At 45.5% G+C, this 24,740-nt stretch overlaps 1 protein-coding gene across 1 annotated transcript in view; it reads right to left on the bottom strand.

The window, feature by feature from the left end:
- LOC144792163 (uncharacterized) overlaps nucleotides 1–24,740 on the bottom strand; it is a 581,805-nt gene that overhangs the window by 281,364 nt on the left and 275,701 nt on the right. Inside the window, exon 19 of the mRNA XM_078667056.1 lies at nucleotides 12,111–12,212. Within this exon, the coding sequence (XP_078523182.1) occupies nucleotides 12,111–12,212 (102 nt within the window). The remainder of the gene's footprint in view (nucleotides 1–12,110; nucleotides 12,213–24,740) is intronic.

Below are 24,740 nucleotides of genomic sequence, written 5' to 3' on the forward strand. Positions count from 1 at the left end.
ACCATTATTTGTGTTTTTTTGGTGATTCATGAGGTGATTCAATCTGGATCAATACATTGTTGATTCCTTGGTCTCTGTGAACAAGACTGATTTCCATACAAATACCAGCTGAAAAAATCAGGCTGTTGCATAATGGATTATGAAACCAGATCATACACAGAATATATCAGTAATGTCAAAATAAATAGGTGAAATGCACTTGGATACAAATATTTAGAAGTGTTGAGGGGGTGGGGTTTATACACCGACGATAATACTGTTGTATTTCTGACCCAAAACCAAATAATGGTTTGACGGTTCATTTATCTGCCCAACAGCAGAAAGCCGCAGGTCTTTTTCAGGACTAAATATAACTTGACAACAAGCATCTGCATGGAACTGATCTAATTGAAAAGTAAATCTTGGGAATGACTGGGGAATGGCTTAATGAAAATTGAAGGGCAATCCAGTCCTCTCTGAACATGATAAGCATGCAGTGGCAAAATGTATGAGCAAGTCAGGAATGCCAAATCATAAAAATAGAAAATATTGTGGTGTTAAAAGATTCCCCCCCTCCCCACCCCCAAGAAAAAAAATCTGAATGGTCTTTGTGGTAATAATAGGTTTACCTTTACGCCTGAGCACATTCGTGTTTTTCATATATAAAGAACAAGCACGTTTTAGATCTTGGTGGTGGAAAAATAGTTCAGTCTCATTCTGTAGTGGCCCTCAAGAGATAAAGTTTGGACTAGGCGCTAGCAGCAGGTATGCAACTTATATGCCCCTAATAAAGATGACCTGGATTTCTGGAAGGAATTGTGCGAACATATCTGTACGATCCCAGATAGTGCAATACATATAATAGCCGGCGATTTTAACTTACCTTTGGACCCGACACTAGATAGGGATTCAAGCTGCCCTTTCTGTCCCAGCACCTCTCACAAAACCCTCCTCAATCTTTGCTCTCGTTTTAATTGGATAGATTCATGGAGACTACATAACCCCACAGAGAGAGATTACACTTTCTTCTCGGCACCTCACAACACCTACTCACGTATAGACTACATACTTTTGTCTGGGAACGCCTCCAGCATCATCGAGGAAACCTCGATTGAACCAAGAGTGATCTCAGATCATTCTTGTATCACATTGTCACTAGCCCTACTGAATAATGTCAAGAATATTGTCAAGAAAACGAATCTTTGGAGAATTAATAATGCAGTTTTAGAAAAATACATTCATAAGCAAACCATAGAGAAGGCAATTAAGGTTTACCTCATGTCCAATAAAAAAGCAGAAACTTCTGATCTTACACGTTGGGAAGCTCTTAAAAGCACCATCAGAAGAGAGATCATAAAAACAAGAGCGGCTATAAACAGTGATGCTAACAGTAACCTTGCAAGTTTGGAACAAGAGATAGTTACACTAGAAAAAAAGCATGTTCTCATGAGAGACCCCCTTGTCCTGAATGATATAATGAATAAAAAGTATGAATACAATAAGATTGTTAGTGAAAGAGAGGGGGTGTGGTTAAAAACCCAAAAGAATAACAGATTATGTGAATCCAATAAAGCAGGCAAGAGCCTTGCCTCGTATTTAAAATTTAAACTACAGCAATCAGCGATTAAGAGTTTAACAGATCAGTCTGGAGTGTCTCATGCTGATCCTGTTAAGATTGCAGATGTTTTTAAGGATTTCTACAACACTTTATATAGTAAGAACAAAGATCTTGACAACTCTAAAACAGAGGACTATCTAAACAATTGTCCGCTTCCCTCGCTATCGGCCCAAGATCAAACAGAACTTAACAACCCGATTACTGCCCCGGAAATCGAAGGCGCAATAAAAACACTTAAATCTGGGAAAGCCCTCGGCACAGACAGGTTCAATGTGAAATTTTACAAATGCTTCACTCCATTACTGACTCAACCCCTACTCAACTTATATCATGAATTCGCTACTACCGGCCAAGTTAGCAGTACTCCAGCTGAAGCTATTATAGCAGTGATTCCCAAGGAAGGGAAGGACCGTCATCTCCCAAAAATTATAGGCCAATATCGCTAATTAACTTAGATTGTAAAATCTATGCTATGATCCTCGCGAAACGTATCCAGAAATTCCTACCCAACCTCATCCACCCATCACAAGTAGGCTTCTTAAAAAATAGACTTTCTAGCGATAATATGCGCATCCTTGCCCATATATTAGAAAAAGCTAAATTTACCGACTCCCCGACAGTTGCAGTCACCCTAGACGCCGAAAAGGCCTTTGATAAAGTGGACTGGTCTTACTTGAAAGCGGAGCTAGATAAATTCAAATTAGGGGAGAGTTTCACTCGTATGGTGATGGCACTCTACTCCAATCCCTCAGCCAAAGTTAGAGCGGGTGGCTGCCTCTCATCCTCATTCAACTTGGCACAAGGCACAAGACAAGGCTGTCCCCTTTCCACTTCTCTATTCCTATTCGCTATAGAACCTTTCCTCTATCATGTTAGGAATAATGACAGGATTAAAGGGATATGTTTTGGTGACTGCACGGTTAAAATTACGGCCTACGCCGACGATGTTCTGGTGATATCTGAGAACGCGGAGGAGGCTATACCGGCTCTAATGTCCAGCGGATTTCTCCATGGTGTCTGGTTACAAATTAAGCAAAAATAAAACGGAAGTGAAACTCTTGAACAACATTGGTGACAAAGACATTATGGGTGACTCAGGCTTGCTTTGGCAACCTAAATGCTTCAAGTATCTAGGATTGGAATTTGACAAAGATCTAATCAGCACCTTAAAAACTAATGAATATTCCCTTCACAAAAAAATATCCACCCTGTTGAGCGGATGGTCCCCAAAATTCTTATCATGGTGGGGTAGAGCGGAAACCTTGAAGATGATGATTACACCTCTGGTTAATTACCTTGTTTGCATGCTGCCAATGTTACTATCGAACGACTTCTTGAAGAAGATTTATAAACTTTTCAATACATTTCTTTGGCAGGGTGAAAAAAACTAGAATCTCTTTAAGTAAACTTCAGCTACCCAAGGAAAAAGAAGGTATAGGTCTTCAGAACTTTAGAAATTACCAAACTGCATACCTATGTAAGCAGGGAGCTAACTAGCTTCTCCCACAATCAGACTATACCCCTGTCTGGTTAGACATAGAAAGAGCGATCATTAACAATATGCCTCTCACCGCTCTTCTAACTATCGACGTTTCTGCTTTTCCCCATTCCAAGTACATTGTGCTCAATACCAAGAGAGCCCTGCTGAGTTTAGAACGGATAACCAAAGCCAAGATCAAGATTAACAAGTCCAACTCGGTCTCCTTATGGTACAATCCGAGTTTAAAGGTAGATGGCAGGTCACTATTCTGGGATCACAGGTCTAAAAACGGGGTTAACCTAGTCAAAAGAAAAAGTTACTTACCTTCGGTAATGCTTTTTCTGGTAGATACAATATCTGCCTGTGGATTCCTCACCTTGTGAATATCCCCCTGCGTCAGCAGCATTCGGAAATTCTTTTTGTAGCTTTGCGCCGACGTGGACGACGTCACAGAGGCACGGCATCACGCGCGACTCCGCTGACGTCACAGACACCATAATAGGCCCACGCCGGCGTGATGACATCAGGTCCGCCCTTGATGACATCAGTTCCGCCCTTTTTTCCGTGCCTTCGAGGCACACGGACGGACCAATGACAGCAGAAATATACACAGTGTACACAGTACACAAATGTCAAGATAACACACACAGTGTGAAACCAATGCAGGAAATTAAAACATAATAAACATTTCCTTTGACAATAAAAATACATACAATACAACAACTCAAGTATAGAAGAGTGGACAACAGGGAGGCGGGTGGGTCAGTGAGGAATCCACAGGCAGATATTGTATCTACCAGAAAAAGCGTTACCGAAGGTAAGTAACTTGTTCTTCTGGTAGATACATCTGCCAGTGGATTCCTCACCTTGTGAATAGAGTCCCACAGCAGTGCCCACTCCCGGAGGAGGGCGTCCACTCTCCTATACCAAAAAATCCTGGAGGACAGCGCGCGCAAAGTGGCCCTCCCTCCTCACTTCGGTATCCAAGCAGTAATGCTTCGCGAAAGTGTGGAGGGAGGCCCAAGTCGCCGCTCTACAAATGTCCTCAACAGGAACACCCCTAGACAAAGCAGATGTTGATGACTTTACTCTAGTAGAGCGAGCTCTTATACCCTCTGGAGGGTCCTTACCCGCCAGGGCGTAGCAGTTCTTAATGAAGAGGATAATCCACCTCGAGAGCGTGCGCTTGTGCACCGCCTTCCCCTTCTTGCAGCCAGCAAAACCAACAAACAGCTGGTCATCCAACCTGAACTCTCGTGTCCTGTCCAGGTAAAACCTCACCGCCCTCTTAGGATCCAAGCGGTGTAGTCTCTCCTCCTCCTTGGAAGGGTAAGGGGGAGGATAAAAGGTAGGGAGGGTAACGGTCTGCCCCAGATGGAAAGGAGTTACCACCTTAGGCAGAAAAGCAGCCCTGGTCCTGAGAACCATTCTTTCAGCATGAATGGATAAGAATGGGGGCTTCGAACTAAGAGCTTGAAGCTCACTTACCCTCCTTGCCGAGGTAATTTGCACCAGAAAAATAGTCTTAAAAGACAAAAGTCTCAAGGGACATGAGTGTAAAGGCTCGAAAGGCGAACCCATCAAGAACGTGAGAACAAGGTTCAAGTCCCATTAAGGTACAATAAAAGGTGTAGGAGGAAATTTATTGGTAAGGCCCTTAATAAATCGCAATACAATTGGAGATTAAAACAAAGAGGGCTGGTCCGGCAAACAAAGGAAAGCCGATAAGGCCGACAAATAACCTTTGATAGTTGCCACAGCAAAACCCTGCTGGGCCAAGGAAAGTGCAAATTGAAGTATATTGGACAAACGAGCCCTTAAAGGGTCAACTGACTTCTCCCCGCACCAAGCAACAAATGTAGACCATCTATAAGAATAAATGGACTTAGTGGCCGATAAGATGACATCCACCACATCGTGCGGGAGAGAAAAGGAAACCAGGTTGCCCCACTCAATCCCCAGGCATGAAGGTGTAAGGTCTTGAGGTGGGGGTGTAGAACCTGCCCCTCCATCTGGGAGAGATCTGCCCTGTGATGGAGACGGAGCAGCGGGCACGAGGAGAGGTGGAGAGATCCGTGTACCACACCCTTCTTGGCTAATCCGGAGCGATCAATATGACTTGGGCCCGGTCTTGGCGTATCTTCCTCAGACGCCGAGGAATCAAAGGTATGGGAGGAAACGTATAAAGGAGTTGCGAGTCCCAACTCAACTGAAACGCATCCCCCAAGGCTCCCTGCATCGGAAACTGAAGGCTGCAGAATGACGGGCAGTGAGCATTCTCGCGAGTGGCAAACAGATCCACCTGAGGAGTCGCCCACGTCCGAAAGACGCGACAAACTACCTCTGGATGAAGTCTCCACTCGTGGTCAGCGGAGAACTGCCGACTGAGACTTTCTGCAGGAACGTTCAGAACTCCGGTCAGATGATTTGCCATCAGACAAATCTGATGGTCCTGAACTCAGTACCAGAGACGCAGAGTCTCTCTGCAGAGACACTGCGACCCCACTCCTCCCTGCTTTTTGACATACCACATCGCGGTCGTGTTGTCCGTCAGGACCTGAACTGACTGACTGCGAAGGGAAGGGAGGAAGGCCTTGAGTGCCAGACGTATCTCCCGCAATTCCAGAAGGTTGATGTGAAGCAACCTTTCCTCTGGAGACCAAAGACCCTTGATCTCCAGGTCCCCTAGATGAGCACCCCACCCTAGAGTGGATGCATCTCTTATCACTGTGGCCACCGATGGAGGAAGTTGAAAAGGCTTTCCTTGAGACAGATTGCCTTCCACGCTCCACCAAGACAGATCCGCTGCAGTTTCTCTCGAGATCCTCACTGACTCCCTGAGATCTCCGCCGTGCTGATACCACTGCCCGCGGAGACAGCACTGGAGTGCACTCATGTGCCAGCATGCATGACTGACCAACAGAATGCAAGAAGCCATCAGACCGAGCAGGCGAAGGACCTTCAGGACTGGAACGACCGCTCCATTGAAAAATAAAGGAATCATTTCCTGTATGCCGCGAATCCTTTGAGGAGGAGGGAATGCACGACACACAGTAGTGTCCAGTACCGCACCTATGAACAGGTTGCGCTGGGAGGGCACCAGGTGAGATTTGGGTACATTTATCGAAAAACCCAACCTGTGCAACAACCGAGTTGTCTCTTGCAGATGATGGAGCACTATCTCTGGAGATTCTGCTTTGATCAGCCAATCGTCCAGATACGGGAATACAGGTATCCCCGACCTTCTGAGATGTGCTGCCACCACAGCCATCATCTTGGTGAAGACTCGAGGCGCAGTAGTAAGACCAAACAGAAGGACCGCAAACTGGTAGTGTTGCGATCCAACCGTGAAACGGAGATACTTTCTGTGCGACTTCAGGATTGGGATATGAAAATACGCATCCTGCAAGTCGATCGACACCATCCATTCATCTTCCAGCAGCGCTTGAAGAACCTGTGCAAGGGTGAGCATCTTTAACTTCTCCTGCTTCAGGTAAAGGTTCAAGATCCTGAGATCCAGGATTGGACGGAGCCTGCCATCCTTCTTGGGGATCAGAAAATACCGGGAGTAGCATCCCTGACACCTCTCCTGCTCTGGAACCACCTCTATCGCACCCTTTCAGAACAGAGCCAGGACTTCTTCCTGCAGGAGCAGCAGATGGTCCTCCGAACAATAACCCTGGCAAGGAGGGTAATTTGGGGGAAATTCCCGAAAGGGAAGAGCATACCCATTCTCCACAAGATTGAGAACCCAATCTCGTAGAAAATGGGTAAGCCGGCCCCCCACTGGGCCCACATGATCCGGAATGGCGGATCTAGAGCTGCTTTGCTGCGGTGGTAGGGGGATGGGAAGGGGAAGAGGAGGAGGAGGAGGCTTGACGACCTCTAGGACGAGCTCGCTGTCTGCCTCTGTACGACTTGTACAGCGTATTTTGCTGTTGTTGCAGCTGCTGCTGTGATGTTTTGTAGGAACGAAAGGAAGACCTGCCAAATCCTCTAAAGCGCCTTCCAGTAGTACCCCTGGTCTAAAGACTTAAAGATTTCGCTGTGGACCTGCTGTCTTTAAAACGTTCTAAAGCAGCGTCAGCCTTCTTGCCAAACAATCCTGACCCATCAAAAGGCAAGTACATCAAAGCAGACTGAACATCTGCAGAGAATTCCGATGACTTTAACCATGCAGCTCTTCTAGTGGCCACCGAAGAGCCCATGACTCTCGCCACCGATTTAGCCGTGTCCAGCCCACTCTGAATCACTTGCCTCGCAGCAGCCTGAGTGTCCCAAATTACTTCCTGAAAGTCCTTTCTATCCACCTCAGGATTTTTTGGCACTAACTGCTTCACGGAATCCATCAAGGCATGGATGTATCGTCCCATCAGACAAGTTGCATTAGTAGATTTTAATGCCATGCTGGCTGAGGAGAAGACCTTCTTGGCCGCCTGATCTTGCTTCCTGGACTCTTTTTCCACAGGAACCTGCGGAAAAGCACCCGCAGACTTCTTTGAGCAGGCAGCCTGCACAACCAGACTCTCAGGCAGGGGGTGTGTTGACAAAAAGTCTGGGTCACCAGGTGCCACCCTATACCTCCTCGCCACAGCCCTTGAAACAGCAGGAGCAGTCAAAGGTTTCTTCCAGACTTCATAAATGGGTTCAGCCAAAGCATCATTAAATGGCAGCATTGGTTCAATAACTGAGGAAGGCGAGTGAAGGACCTCAGTAAGAATATTAGACTTGTACTCAGCAGTGGGCAGAGTAATATTCAACAATCCCGCAGCCTTTTTAATAACAACGTGATAAGGCATCACATCCTTGGAAGGCACGTCTGACACAGAAGCCAAATCCCACTCAGGAGACAGTTCAAGTCCACTGGCCTCTCTCAGGTCTTCAAAAGGATCATCAGAATGCTGTAACTCTCCTTCCTCCACGTCAGCATACCGATACCTTTCCTCCTCCAGAAGTCTTTGGCCTTCACGCCTCGACCTCTCCTTCATGAACGAAGTCGACGGATCCAGAACAGACTCCGCCGGTGTCGGAGCCGGTGTCGAACCCGAAGACGGGCGAGGCTGTTTTACCCGAGGTCGAACGGGATCCTGCATCGGAGTCGTGGGCACCGGCGTCGATGGAATCGGTGTCGATGGGTTCGAAGTCGAAGGCCTCGGCCGTGCCTGAAAATGCCATTTGCGGTGCAAGAGCCGGCATGAAAGGCATAATGGGCGCAGGAGCATAAGCCTGGGGAACACCCAAGTTATACGCCAAAGGACCCGTGGGACCAACAGGTGCACCAGATGGGTACATTGCCCTGGAGTAAACCCCAAACATAGCATTCAGGAACTGGGATGGATCCTGACCTGGAGCCGGAAAGGCTGGATAAGGGCCCCCAGGCTGCTCTCGAGGGAGCGGAGTCGTCTCAACATCGATCTCCTCCTCAGGCTGTGGTACCGGGGTCGACGAACCCGCAGGCACCTGAACCTCGCCTTCACCAACCTCCTCCACCTCACCTTCATCCTCCTGACCAGAAGGATTGGACGGATCCGCAGAAGGGTTCGCTTGCTGCTTTGGTGACTCAGGCGAATTCGCATGCGAAGCCTCACCATCAGAGTCCTGGGCTTCCGACGCCGAAGCCTCCGCTTCTTTACGAAGTAGCCTCACTTCCAACTTCAGCCTCGAACTCGAGTCCTTCCCTGAGTGATGATGTGACTCATGGCTCCTCTTCTTGTGCTTCTTCCTCGATGACTTTGAAGCATGAGCCGAAGACGACTCCGAGCGCGACCTCGATCGAGACCTCGACCGCCGAGACCGTGACTTCAAAGTCTTCTTATCCTTCTTACTTTTAAGCTTTGCAACAAGGAGCTTCGTCTCCCTCTCCCGAAGGGCCTTCGGAGTCATCTTCTTGCAAGATGGGCAATCCTCGACGTCATGGTCGGAGCTCAGACACCAGACGCAGCACTCATGCGGGTCAGTAATGGACATAGTCTTGCCACATTCCCCGCAAGCCTTAAATCCAGTCTTCTTCAAAGACATCTCGACAGAAGACAATGAAACAGAGAAAATACCTACAGAGTAACAAAGTTACTACAAAGCTACTGTCGATCCCTAGAAAACCATTAGCGACGACAACACGGAAAAAAGGGAACTGATGTCATCACGCCGGCGTGGGCCTATTATGGTGTCGGTGACGTCAGCAGAGTCACGCGCGATGCCTTGCCTCTGTGACGTCGTCCACGTCGGCGCGAAGCTACAAAAAGAATTTACGAATGCCGCTGACGCAGGGGGATATTCACAAGGTGAGGAATCCACTGGCAGATGTATCCATCAGAAATCTATATACAGACTCATTACCCTTATCCTTTTCCGGACGGCAGGACCGACACAAGTTTAAACCTATGGATTTTTATAAATTCCTAAAACTTAAAGCACTCATTTCATCACGCTCTATCACACCCTACGACCCATCGATAGTTGGCAAGCTTGCTCAACTTGTAAAAGCTGGGCACACCGTATCCAGGATATATAAACTCCTTTCTCCCAACTCACAAAAATCACATAGAATATGCGAGAAGCCATGGGAAAATGAGATAAACTCCTCTCTGATCCCATTTGATTGGGAGAAGATTCACCGGAACCCTTCCTCTAACAAAATTTCGCATATATTCTCACAAACAAAAATAATGTTAATCAACACATCGTACTGGACCCCGGAGAAAATTTTTAAGCTTAAACATATTGATAGCCCCACAAGTTGGAACTGTAAATCACACGTGGGGGACTTTGCCCACATGCTCTTTTATTGCCCTGCCTTACAACCCTACTGGGACAAGATCTATAATTATACACAGAAAACCTTTCACTACCGTCCACCAAGAGATTTCTCCTACATTTTATTGGGTGCTCTAGATCCTCATCTGGTAAACACCCAGGATCGGCACCTGATGGACCTTATGCTCACACTGGCTTGCAAAGTCATTCTAAGCAAATGGAAAAGTGCCAGTGAAGTCTCCTTCAAAATGCAGCAGGAATAGTTGTTCTCTTTGAGAGGTGCAGATAACGAGTCTCTCCATACTTCTCCATGGCGTAAATCACACAGAAAACTGTGGGGCTCCCTCGATTCTTTGTACACATGCTATAACCCTCCAGAGTTCGTGGAGACGGAGGCCCTTCTGCACCCAGCTCAATCAGGGTTTCGTGCATCCCACAGCACTGAGACTGTCTTAGTGGAGGTGGTTGAGGCCATCCGGGAGTGCCTAAACGCGGGCGGGAGGGCGGCACGGATTCTGCTTGATTTCTCAGCCGCGTTCGACACGGTCCCCCACGCTCTTCTCCTGGCCCGCTTGGCGGAGATTGGGGTATCAGGAGCGGCGTGGGACTGGCTTAGGTCCTTCCTGGAAGAACGGGCCGAGCAGATCTGGCTCCCCCCTTTTTCCTCCTCTCCCCAGCAGGTCACCACTGGTGTCCCTCAGGGCTCATCTCTTAGCCCGCTCCTTTTTAACATTTATGTTACGCCCCTTCTATATCTGGCTGAGGAGCTGGGGGCTAAGGTAATGGCCTACGCCGACGACACGCAGTTGCTGTTTACCTGGGATAAGACCTCCAGTTCGGTGGCAGCAGCTCAACAGTGTCTGGCCGCCATCTTCAAATGGCTGAGTGTAGCTCAGTTGAAGTGCAACGAGCAAAAATCGGAAATCGTGCTGTTCGGCAGGTTTCCCACCGACTTACGTGAGCAGCAGTGGCCCCCTGACTCCCAGCTCCCTTGGGGGTCGGGACAGCCTGCAAAAAATCTGGGAGCATGGTTCGATGAGAGTCTTTCTTTCTCCACCCACATAAAAAAACTGGCTGGCTGTTGCTTTGGTCTTCTCAAGTCTCTGCGGTCCTTTTTCCCGCTGCTCCCTCAGACGGCTAGAGAAACTGTCACATGTGCTCTTATCCTCTACCGCCTGGATTACGCTAATGCTCTCTTTGTTGGCTCCCCTGGCTACTTGCTCAAAAGGCTTCAGGTTATCCAGAATACGGCTGCAAGATTGCTTTTGGGCATACCATCATGGAATGGTGTGTCCTCTCTTCTTCGCTCTCTTCATTGGCTTCCTGTGGCTGACAGGGTCAGGTTTAAATCTTTAGTGTTGGCCCACCGTGCTCTCCATGGCATGGGGCCTCTCTATCTCCAGAAGCGGGTTTCCTCTTATTCCTCGGCACGTGCCTTGCATTCTGCGACCCAATGCCTTGCCCGGGTGCCTCGTTTTAGGCTTCAGAGGATGGGTGGCAGTTCCTTTACTGTGAAGGCCAGTATTGCCTGGAATGCCCTCCCCCTTTCTCTAAGGTCCATCCAGAATCCTGTCATTTTTAAAAAGAAACTTAAGACTCACTTCTTTGTTTGTTAATTTCCTCTTGTACCCTCTCAGGCATCGCGCCGGGACACTCTCGAGTAGCCGTGCGCGTTACAAGTGGACTTAATATAACATAACATAAGCTTGCAAGCTATGTTACGCCTAGTAAGTGTCATGCACCTCGCAAATTGAATATTACTTTACCTCTACCGATTGTGTGTATTGACTGTACTGACCACTGAGATATTATAAGGCCTGGACTCAATGTAGGCATCTCATTTAGCGCTAGAGCACTGTCAATCAGTATTATAATTATTACCATTGTTATTATTGCTTTCTTTTATTATGTTGTCATTATAATCTTTATTTTTACTATTATCATCCCTGAAATTTGCTAGTATCATTATTGTCATGTCTTGTAATTATTGGGATTAGCACTATGTTCATTACTATCACCTTTTCTTTTTTTTACTGTGCTGTATTGTTTTTCCTTTTGTTTTCCTTCAATAAAAACAATTTGAATTAAAAAAAAATGCATTACACATCCACATCCCAGATTCCTCTCCTTCGACCACGTATAGGGCTTTGCTGCCCCTTTTGCTTAGGTTTGTGCTATAGAATTACCATAAACATACACTTATACACACATAAAATTAAATAATTCTACAAAGTAGCAGAGATAAGGGTGGTACCGTGAAATATAAGGCTTGCTACTCACCATTTCCTTGGCTTCATGCTTCAACTCTCCAGCAAGCTTTTTCATGGATGCCTTCTGCAACTGGATTCCGTCTTTCAACTTTGTAATTTCCTCATCTTTAGACTGGGTACATAAAAGGGAGAATGAGTCATCACAGTTAATGCTTGACTGTTCAGCGATTTAGGTTTGCATGATAACATTTCCCTTCATTAATCATCTGTAGTCCTTGGCATCAAAGTACAATTTATCCAAACTTTCAAGAACAAAGAGTGGGGAGAAAGTATCTTTCCAAACACAAACAAAGTATAGAGAACCACCATCCCTTCAGAGCTGAGGCAGTGCATTCAAGGTAAAAATACAATAATGGATTACAACTTGGTTAACCTGTTGTTGCTGAAGTAAACTGGACAATCAGAAATATATTACGTAAATTGATATGAATCTTACCACAAGAAAATAAATATGAACAGCTTTAAATACTAAGATATTGGCTTATATGTATATTTATTTAGTTAATCACTCAGTGGTAGTCATGACTGCCACTGGGTAATTATAGTTAGGTCTGTATTTCCATAGGGAAAACCTTTTAGTTTGTCTAATAACTTTGGTTTATTTTGATAAATCTGTACAAAACGATCCACACAAAAAGTCTCACCCAGCCCAGCTCCTTTCTGGAACATTTCGGGCTGATCTGTCCAGCAGGGGCTTTGCCCATTCATTTTTCCATACGAAAATTGAACAGGAATACCGTAAAAAAAATGCTCAATGGAATCACACAATATTTGCCAGAAAGATAGATCTTGGTCCTGAAAGTGTGTTTTTTTGTGATTTGATGTAATCACTTCAGTATATATCATATCGCAGAACATCCACAGATCTCGACTCAACAGATCTCAAGCTGAGATCTGATTGGTTGCCACCACGAACAACTATGTGGCAGCAGCCATCTAGACTCTGTACCAAGTCCTTCATTAAATGAAGAAAATAGATGTAAGGAGACATGGTGGGGATACTCTTCCCTCCACCCCCAGGCTAGAAGGACCCCCCCGTAAGCAAAAAGAAAACATTTTTCTTTTTACATTTTGCTGCAAATCCTGTGCAGAATGTAATAAAAAAAATTGGTAAATGCCCACCCCCAACCCACCACTGGGCCAGGGCCTGGGGAGTAGTGCTGTTGAATGCTTGGTGGGGCTGAGGCCTTGGTGAACCCATCCCTGGGGACTGACATAATTAGAAAGGGGGGCGCCCCATCCCAAGTCTGAAAAGGCCCCAAGGACTACATCCCACAGTGACGATTGTAAAAAATTTAAAAAAAGGGAGGGAATAAAAAAAAAGCATAATAAATGAGAGTAGGGGCTGCTCATTTGTATTCACTGCTCATTGGAAGGAGCGCCCCAAAATGCCCTAGAGCATTTCTAAAAAGCATATTGTCATGCTTGTGGTGCCCCTAGAAGAGTCAAGCGTAGCACCAAGCAAACTTTAATGTTGTGGGGGCTGCAGGGAGTGCAGCAGCCCCCCAACAATATTAAAAACACAATTAAAGAAAAAAGAAAGTCACCTGGGTCATTAAATCCATGACCCCAGAAGAACTTACCATATTTTTTAAAACACTCCGAGCTGGAGTTCTATGCTCTTTATCTGGCTATATTTGCATGTTGTGGGCTGAAAATGCTAAAAGAAAGACTCAGAGACATATTGGTTTTATTTAAAAGAACAAGAACATGCCTTAGTCTTTCTTTTAATATTTTTCAGCCAATACAATGCAATAATAAAAACAATGTTAAAAGAAAGACTCCTAGACATGTTGAATTATTTTTTTATTAAAACTTTATTAAACATTTTTATAATAATCACATTTCTTAAACAGTGCATTGTGTAAATTACTGGAAGATAGATTTGATTAAAAATATTGGAGATGTTTGTTGAAAGTTGATAATAGGCTCACTTTTTATATTTGTGACTCTGGCATAGTCAGTATGTCTACCTGAGTGCAGCCAAAACCAGGAAGACCAACCGTATGTTGCTCATGCCACGCACAGTGGGGGAGTTGGCTGCCTAAGGGTGTTGGACGGACAGAGGGCCGGCCGGAGTCTCATATGTAACCTGGCTTCCTAGCCTAGAGCGATGCACAAGGTCACAAATCACATAAGAGATGACACTTGATGAACAGGAGGAAACTGAACAGTTGAATTTGCAGTAATTTCTGGCACAAAAAAAATGCACTGGTCATAAGAGATACATTTCCCTTTTCCTTGTTTAGGACTGTTGGAATTCTTTGTGTGGGATCCCAACTTGAAGAGTGCATCTCTTGTCAACTGCAAATCCTACAGAAGGCTGGAATGAGAGGGAACTTCAAGTAGTCAATTGTCCAGATATGCATAAACACTGTTTTCCAGAGGAGGAACTGCTCTTATAACTTCTGAAAAAGATATGCGAGTCGACTAAAGACCTAAAGGAAGTACTTTCCATGGGTAGTGATTTTTGCCAATCTTGAATCTTAGGCAAAATCTGTGGCATGTACATATGGGTACAGGTGAATAGGCGTCCTGCAATGTAAAGAGCACACCCGCTGAATTTTGGAAACTAAATTGACGAAGAGTCAGCATCCTGATTTCTTTTTCTCATCACCCATTTATCTGCGGTCTTTAGACCTAGAACAGACTCAGATTTTTCTTGGGAAACTTTACTCTGATAAAGAAATATTGCAAATGGGATCCTTTGTCCTACTGATGGCTCGGTATAGGTTCTATCTCTTGGTTCTCCAGGAGTGATAGGGTCTTCTGAACTAGACACTCAAGCGTTGTGTTACATCAGTGTTGAAAGGGTAAAGGAGAATGTAAGTGTTCAGATAGTGAGATTCTCCCAGAGTCAGTTACCATGTTGATGGATGACATACTCATCGCTTAGGTAAGCGTCCTCACGGTCTAGACAATGCAAGTGTTTCTACGCATGCGGCTACAAAGTCTTGCTCACCTTATTTTTTATCGTTATGTTCAGCCTCTTCCTTCTACTTTTGTCTCTGATTTTGTTTCCTGCATTTGTAACTTCGACTGCACCTAATTCGGAATGCCATTGCTTGGCTATTTCCTCTTCACAGATATCATGGGAATGTGATGACCAGCTATTAACTTCTATGTTAGTCTTCATCTTCTGTCAGTCATTATAAGATTGCAAAGGAGGTTTTTTTATTACCCTTGGTAGTTTGTGCCTCATATTCAGGACACTCTTAAGGAGACATTTGACCCTTTTCACATGTACTAAGAAGTGCAGGATGACATATTAGCTACTGTGAGGAGTCACTCTTCCCTCAGGCATCCAAGAACGAAACTCAAAAGACCGTCTCAGCATCTAGTCCTTGACACATTGCAGGATTCTGAAGTGAGCACTGGAAAACCTAAATGTGTACCCATTCTGCAAAATATGTAGCACTCACATGTGTTTTGTAATTTTTGGCACGCAGGGAGAAAATCCCACTGAGCGTGCTGCTTGTGAGTGGAGGGAGAATGATGGAGTAATGGTTTTGCAAAGGCCCTCCATGCAGCAGAAGGAAGCTATTGACCATTACCTCTTAATCAATAAGGCTTCTGCTTCTAAAAGGGCTGCAGCTGATCTTGTTTTTGTAATACGTGTCTTTTGCAGAAAGTAATACTTCAAAGTTGTTCTGTTGCGTAAGTCATGCCTTTGGCGTTAACTCTATAAGGGGTGCTTTCCCACCCACATGTGACAAGGGTGAACTTGGTTCAATACACCATGATGAATGTGAAAGACAAGTTATTGTAGCCCCACTAACACTACTCAATGTGTAATTGATATAGAGGTATTGCTTTTAAGTTACTAATAATCTCATAAAGCGATCAGGGGCATAGTTAAAACACCAACAACCCTTATTTTGTTATTCACAGTATCATACACTGTACTAAGAAGAATTAACACTTTTACTTTAAAAGTATTTATTACTACAGGAACAATCTGTTTCTCTGTACAACTAAAACAACTAAACAGAATATTGTAAAAACAGCAACTAGACATGTTATAAATAATGAGACCAGGATGAACATTTCCAGCATTGTTAAAATGCCATTTAAAATGCTATCTAGACCTAACACCCTAATTATTACCTACCTCTATGCGCTATACTGTGGAATCATAAAACACAGAGCAACTTGCAGTCTAGAGTTTATCAGGGGAAAATGCGCACTGCACACCTCGTTGACAGCAAAGGCTGTCTTTATCAGTGGAGGCAAGACAACAGCGTTCCCCACTAAGGGCAAATACTCACTGCGGTAGCAGTCAGTGGGTCTTCATCTGGGACGTGGCTTTATCAGCTTCAGGCAAGATGTATCTTCTGTGAAGTGTGCTGGCAGTAGGTGGGACCATCTCAGGCAGAATCTCAGGGTATAATCTGGGCAAAGGACTTCTACTGATAAGTGGTCAAGTGACAGTCCTTATATCCTAAATCTTACCAGTGATTAGAATTTCTAACAAAAGTTTAGGAATGTCTGGCATAGATTATGTGCATCAAGATATGCATTGCTAACGTCTCCTTAAGGACATAAAAGGCTAACGGATGATAATTCAGACTAAATTATTTTGGTTATATGTCTGTATGTGTTTTTAGTAAACCTTGACATGATGAGGAGGAGACATTTGACCCACATGAATGTCGTATTAGAAATTGTATCTATGTCATTAATCTAAGAATGTGATGATGAACAAGTTACTTACCTTCGGTAACGCTTTTTCTGGTAGATACAATATCTGCCTGTGGATTCCTCACCTTGTGAATATCCCCTTGCGTCAACAACATTCGGAAATTCTTTTTTTGTAGCTTCGCGCCGACATGGACTTGGACGTCATAGAGGCACGGCATCGCTTGCGACTCCGCTGACGTCACCAACGCCCATAATAGGCCCACGCCGGCGTGATGACATCAGTTCCGCCCTTTTTTCCGTGCCTGAATCGAGGCACACGGACGGACCAATGACAGTAGACATATACACAGTATACGCAGTACAAATATCAAGGTAACACACACAGTATGAAGCAAATGCAATAAAACATTTGAAATAAACAACTTCTTGACAATAAAATAAATACATTACAGAAACTCTGGCATAGAAGAGTGGACAAGGGGAGGCGGGCGGGTCAGTGAGGGATCCACAGGCAGATATTGTATCTACCAGAAAAAGCGTTACCGAAGGTAAGTAACTTGTTCTTCTGGTAGATACATCTGCCGTGTGGATTCCTCACCTTGTGAATAGAGTCCCACAGCAGTCCCCACTTCCGGAGGAGGGTGTCCACTCTTCTAAACCAGGAAATCCTGAAGGACAGAGCGTGCAAAGTGACCGTCCCTCCTCACCTCGGAATCCAAGCAGTAATGCTTCGCGAAAGTGTGGAGGGAAGACCAAGTTGCCGCCCTACAAATATCCTCTACAGGAACACCTCTAGCCAATGCAGAGGTTGAAGACTTAGCTCTTGTAGAATGAGCCCTTATACCCTCTGGAGGTACCTTACCGGCCAAAGAGTAGCAGATCTTTATACAGAGGACGATCCATCTTGATAAAGTTCTTTTTGGACCACTCTTCCTTTCCTGCAGCCAGCAAAACCAATGAAGAGCTGGTCACTCAAACAAAAGTCTTTAGATCTGTCCAAGTAAAAGGACACCGCCCTTTTGGGGTCCAGATGGTGCAGTCTCTCTTCCTCCTTAGAAGGATGAGGGGGAGGATAGAAGGTAGGAAGGGTAATGGACTGTCCTAGATGGAAAGGAGTTACCACCTTAGGCAGAAAAGCAGCCCTGGTCCTAAGAACCATTCGATCAGCATGAATGGTCAAGAAAGGGGGCTTGTAACTAAGAGCCTGAAGCTCACTTACCCTCCTTGCTGAGGTTATTGCAAAGAGGAAGACTGTCTTAAGAGTCAGAAGCCTCATAGGACATTTGTGAAGAGGCTCAAAGGGAGCACCCATTAAAAAAGTCAATACAAGATTTACGTCCCACTGAGGCACAATAAAAGGAGTAGGAGGTAACTTATTTGTGAGGCCCTTCAAAAACCTTAAAACCACAGGAGATTTAAAAAGAGATGGCTGGTCAGGCAAACAGAGAAATGCCGACAGCGCTGAAAGATAGTCCTTAACTGTGGCAACAGCAAGCCCCTGTTGCGCCAGAGAAAGGGCAAACTGGAGAACATCAGACAAATGGGCTCTCAAAGGGTCAATAGAATTCTCCCCACACCAAGTGACAAATTTTGACCATCTATAAGAATAGATGGACTTAGTGGAGTCACGCCTGGCTGACAAGATGACATCCATAACGTCAGGCGAGAGGGAAAAGGAATTCAGGTTGCCCCGTTCAATCTCCAGGCATGAAGGTGTAATGTCTGGAGGTGGGGGTGTAGAACCTGCCCTTCATCTGAGAGAGGAGGTCTGCCCTGAGAGGGAGACGGAGCGGCGGGTGAGAGGAGAGGTGGGGAACATCTGTGAACCACACCCTTCTTGGCCAGTCCGGGGCGACCAATATGACTTGGGCCCGGTCCTGGCGAATCTTCCTCAGAACCCGAGGAATCAAAGGTATGGGAGGAAACACGTAAAGGAGTTGATTTCCCCAACTCAACTGAAGCGCGTCCCCCAAGGCTCCTTGCATCGGATACTGGAGACTGCAGAATGACAGGCAGTGAGCATTCTCGCGAGTGGCGAACAGGTCCACCCGAGGAGTCCCCCACATCTGAAAGATGTCGTGAACCGCCTCCGGGTGAAGCCTCCAATCGTGGTCGGCAGAGAACTGCCGACTGAGACTGTCTGCACGAACATTCAGAACTCCGGCCAGATGATTTGCCATCAGACAAATCTGATGGTCCTGAACCCAGGACCAGAGACGCAGAGCCACTCTGCAGAGACACTGCAACCCCACTCCTCCCTGTTTGTTGATGTACCACATCGCGGTCGTGTTGTCCGTCAGGACCTGGACCGAACGACCGCGAAGGGAAGGGAGGAAGGCCTTGTGCGCCAAACGTATCGCCCGCAATTCTAGAAGGTTGATGTGAAGCAACCTTTCCTCTGGAGACCAAAGACCCTTGATCTCCAGATCCCCCAGATGAACACCCCACCCTAGAGTGGATGCATCCGTTATCACTGTGGCCACCGGAGGAGGCAACTGAAAAGGCTTCCCCTGAGACAGGTTGTCTTCCACGCCCCACCAAAACAGATCCGCCGCAGCTTCTCTGGAGATCCTCACTGACTCCCTGAGATCTCCGTTGTGCTGATACCACTGCCTGCGGAGGCACCACTGGAGCGCCCTCATGTGCCAGCGTGCGTGGTTGACCAACAGAATGCAAGAAGCCATCAGACCGAGCAGGCGAAGGACCTTTAGGACTGGAACGACCGCTCCATAGTAAAATAAAAGAATCATTTCCTGTATGTCGCGAATCCTTTGAGGAGGAGGGAATGCACGACATACAGTTGTGTCCAGTACAGCACCTATGAACAGGTTGCGCTGGGAGGGCACCAGGTGAGACTTGGGTACATTTATCGAAAAACCCAACCTGTACAACAACTGGGTTGTCTCTCGCAGATGATGGAGCACTCTCTCTGACGACTCTGCTTTGATCAGCCAGTCGTCCAAATAAGGGAATACAGGAATCCCTGACCTTCTGAGATGCGCCGCCACCACTGCCATCACCTTGGTGAAGACTCGAGGCGCAGTAGTAAGCCCAAACGAAAGGACCGCAAACTGATAGTGCTGCGATCCCACCGTAAAACGGAGATACTTCCTGTGCGACTTCAGGATGGGGATGTGAAAGTATGCATCCTGCAAGTCGAGCGACACCATCCAGTCTTCTTCCAGCAGTGCCTGAAGAACCTGAGCAAGGGTGAGCATCTTGAATTTCTCTTGTTTCAGATACCAATTCAAGATCCTGAGACCCAGGATTGGACGAAGCCTGCCATCCTTTTTGGGAATCAGGAAATACCGGGAGTAGCATCCCTGACCCCTTTCCTGCTCTGGAACCACCTCTATCGCACCCTTTCTTAACAGAGTTTGAACTTCCTCCTGTAGGAGCAACAGATGTTCCTCTGAGCAATATCCCTGGCAAGGAGGGTAATTGGGATGGAATTCCCGAAAGGGAAGGGCATACCCATTTTCTACGAGATTGAGAACCCAAAGATCTGATGTAACCGATTACCAATCCCGTGGAAAGTAGGTAAGCCGACCCCCCACTGGACCCACATGATCCTGAATGGCGGATCTAGGGCTGCTTTTCTGTGGCTGGGGGGTTGGAGGAGGTGGAGGAGGAAGAGGCTTGACGCCCTCGAGGACGTGCCCTTTGCTTTCCCCTGTATGACCTATACAAGGTATTTTGTTGTTGCTGCTGTTGACCTTGTCTATAGGTACGAAAAGAAGAGCGTCCAAAACCTCTGAATTTTCTGGTCGTAGAACCTCTCACTTGAAGACCAAGAGATCTAGCAGTTGCCCTGCTATCCTTAAATCTCTCTAAGGCTGCATCTGCCTTCTTGCCAAAGAGCCCTTCGCCATCAAAAGGCAGTTCTAACAATGCAGACTGCACATCAGCAGAAAAACCCGAGGATTTTAGCCAAGCTGAACGTCTTGTGGCAACCGCAGTGCCCATGATCCTTGCAACAGAATCTGCAGTATCTAGACCGCTCTGGATAACTTGACGAGCTGCCGCTTGATTATCAGGTAAAACTTCCTCAAAGTCACCTCTGCAGTCTTCTGGAACCTTTGGAATCCATAAACGCATTCAGTCCATAAGTGCGTGCACATACCTTCCCATAAGACAAGTGGCATTCGTTGATTTTAATGCCATACTTGCGGAGGAGAAAGTTTTCTTGGCCACTGGATCCTGTTTTTTAGCTTCCTTGTCACCAGGCACTTGGGGAAAAGCACCAACTGACTTTTTTGAGCATGCAGCTTGAATCACCAGACTTTCAGGAGAAGGGTGAGATGATAAAAATGCAGGGTCCTCAGGAGCCACTCTATATCTTCTAGCCACACCTTTTGAAACAGCAGGAGCAGAAAGAGGCTTTTTCCACACTTCCATAATGGGTTGAGTTAACGCCTCATTAAATGGGAGTAATGCTTCCACAGCTGAACTCGGTGAATGGAGAACCTCTGTAAGCAGATTTGATTTAAATTCAACAGTAGGTAATGTCAAGCTCAAAAGTCCTGCTGCCTTTTTCATTACCACGTGATATGGCTGAACATCCTTAGAGGGTGCATCTGGACCCGATGGCAACACCCACTCTGGGGAAAAATCAAGACCACTAGCATTGTCATGTATTCCTATCGGTTCTGAATCGATCCCCCTATTCCTGACCCTATTCTAGTTAAACAAACCAACAAGTTAACTAGCAGTCAGCCCATGAGGCAGAAAACCCCCATGATGCAGATACCGTTATCTGACGCAGTCACACTACGGCACAGGAACGTGTTATCTGATTAGGTCATAACGCTTGCGATCTAATTAGACAAGCGATATTCCTCCAGCCCCTGATAAGGCATACGGAGTTCTTATAACAAATCAAACCTATGACAACCTGGGCAAAACCCTGCGGCCATTGTTTTGATTTCACCGAGAACTTTAGTAAAAGAATGTGCTAACGAGCAAGTCGTATGACATCTTTATTGACGTATCTATGTCCATCCTTACGTCAATCTCGGCACCTTAAAGGTATAAATATTACCGATCTTGCCCTATGCAAACACACGCGTGGTGACGAGACGGAGCAGCCATACTTGCCGAAGCCGAGAGCAGAGCAGACCCCGTTGGCAGCAGCCCCGCCTTCCTGACGCGCTGAGAGAAGCTGATTTCTCCTGCCGAGAGACCCAGCACCGGCGCTTCCGGGTAGCCCTCGCAGGCAGCCTGGAATATCGAGACCAGAGAAAGAGATACCATTCCTCATTCATCCTAACTTCCAGGTACAGAACTGAATAACCCCTCACAGAGAATTCTTTAGTTATTCACTTGGCAAAAACAAACTTAACTTAAAGTGTAACTTTCTATTCCCGCCCACGTATTAGGCTTAGGTCAGGTACACGGGGTAGGCGTATTTAGAAACACCAGTTGAGTACGTTTAGTCAAATGTATATGTGTATGTAAATATATTTTATTCATTTTAAAACATCTTATGGCTTAGAAACCATATCAATGTTTTTACAGTATTACTTTATACTATTGCTTTTAATGTATGCACTTTACTTAGCTATAAGTATTGCAATAATATCGATCCATTTCTCTTGTATGAGAAAAGAGACTGATCAATAAATAACACCTTTTTATTGAACACGCCCGTCTCTTCCTTTTCTCTACATTCTGATGAGACTAAGAATGCACGTACTGACTGAGTAAAATAATTTGCCTTTTGTTCACACGACTCTCGAGATTGACTCTTGATTAGGGGAGAGCAAAGTTGTCATGTTCTATGGTTGTCAGAAACTAAATCCCTTCTTGTCTAATCAGGGAAGTTAATTCCTCCTTGAACATTCGAGAAAGTTTCTAGCGAACTCTGAGCTATGCTGGCAAACCCAAAACTTAAGTCTAGTATCGACAGTAGTAGACCTAGTTAACGTCTGGCCTAGGCCTTTACTGCTGTAGGTATTATTCCAATGCGCAGAGCCTATTGGGAAGATAGGAACTACACTACATGGCGCCCAACGCGTTTGGAAAGGGCGATAAAACTAACGTAAGACATTTAGAGTAACTCAGTCGTGCTTTCTCACTCAGACCCCTTTTCCCATTATACTCCAAAGACGTCTGGAGTGGGTGAAAGGTAATATCCTCCAAAACCTCGCAGGAGGGAACTCCTATGTATGGTTCTTGGTATAGTCAACGTTGAAGGATAAACAGTTCCAAAATATTGTGCATCTAATCTCTGTTTCCATAAGAAACCTGATCTGCAAAATAACCTTTTGGACAGTAAAATGTCAGACAATGAGGATGAAAGAGAGGCAATTAGATTAGCAACTGAACTCGCAGCAGCTGATGCTACCATGCAAGCAGCAGACGCGGATATAATACTCATCCCGGTCATCAAAAGGAGATCTATAACTCTAAAACTTATAGAAAATGGACTGACACCTAGAGGTGGCACAGTCATATTCGTAATTGAGGCACACGAATATCGGCAGACAGAGGTATATTACTCATGGATACATTTTCCAGCAGCAAATGCTGTAACAAAGTACTTCCACTATTACAAAATAGAGGAACCTCCTAATGAGTACACTCCTTTCGAGGAGGTGGAAGTACCACTCAAATTCCAAGAGCATTTGCTCTTATTTGATGGCGCCCTAAAACATAATAATCACATCACCAGGCTCGGTCCTTTAGGTAGACCAGGAGCAACGTGGCCGGTCCTAGCCGGATACACACCACATCCAGACATCGACGGGATGTCTACAGCAGAGCTTTTAACACAGCTAAAACAATTAATAAAAATTCATAGACAATTAGTCCAGTATGTGATGCGGACTTCAACAATTCAGCCAGCAATTAAACTTCCACAGCTGACCCCTCACCAGGGGAACACAAATAAAATTACACCACAGAACATCCAATCCTGCCTAGGTAAAGTACCGGCTAAACGGGAACAAATACCATTCTGGTTGGCACAAAAAATCACCCAAATAGAGGCGGTGTTTCCTGACACCACCCCATTAGAAAAACACAGGATTCTGACTATATGTCTCCCAATGGGAATCGCACCACACATTGAGGACTGTGACACTTGGGGTACAGTCTTTGCTTCCATCTACACAAAAAAGCACGGTGTTCCATCCATTTCGGTAATACCAGATGTGCTAAAACAAATTCAAGATGAATACGGTCCAGAACCTGCTTTAACTCTTGGTATGAAATTACTAAAAGACTTCAAGCAGGTCTCGGCTATATTATTAGCCAACATAAAGGGAGAAGCAGCGAACGTGGCGATCCGCCAGAGGTTAAAAGAGACAGATATAGCAGACCAACCAGCTGAAATTGCCAGAATCATAGAAAAATCCTATGAGGAACTAGGTAGAGATAGTTTAGGTGGAATACCAGTAAAACCGCAACTGACTGAAAGTCCTGAAAAAATATTTTTTAATAATAATACACCAAAAAAGAATTGGGATGGAAACAAACAATCCAATCCTAAAGAAAAGAAATTCCAGTCCCGAGGAAGGTCTCCTAGGCGAAGGGAGAAATCTCCGAACCAAAGACACAGGTCACCTCAGAGTGACCCCTCTGGGAAAAATATAACCTTAGAAATAGGGATAATATAAAAAAAACTGATAGATATCAAGACATTGATACACGTCCCTCTCAATCTTTTCAGACTTCCTCGCAGAAATCGGAAAGAAGAGGACGATCAGAACAAAGAGAAGAGTACGCCAAGTCCAAAGACAAGGAACCTGCTCAACTAAAAAAGAAATTACAATTTCCAAAAAAGAAGGTAGCCAGTATCAAGGTAGTTAACAATGCCGAGAATACTGAGGACACAACTGAAAAACGGAGAGTGGGCTCAGACAATGCTAGACAGCGCAGCAGAAGTGAGCATAGCTCGCAAAGTCCTTATGAATCATCTGGAGACAGTGGACACGATTGAATATCTTCAAGTGGAAACTGCAGACACCAGGGTTAGCAAACCTCATAAGATATACGA

Source organism: Lissotriton helveticus, chromosome 11, assembly GCF_964261635.1.
Source record: "Lissotriton helveticus chromosome 11, aLisHel1.1, whole genome shotgun sequence".
Taxonomy (NCBI): domain Eukaryota; kingdom Metazoa; phylum Chordata; class Amphibia; order Caudata; family Salamandridae; genus Lissotriton; species Lissotriton helveticus.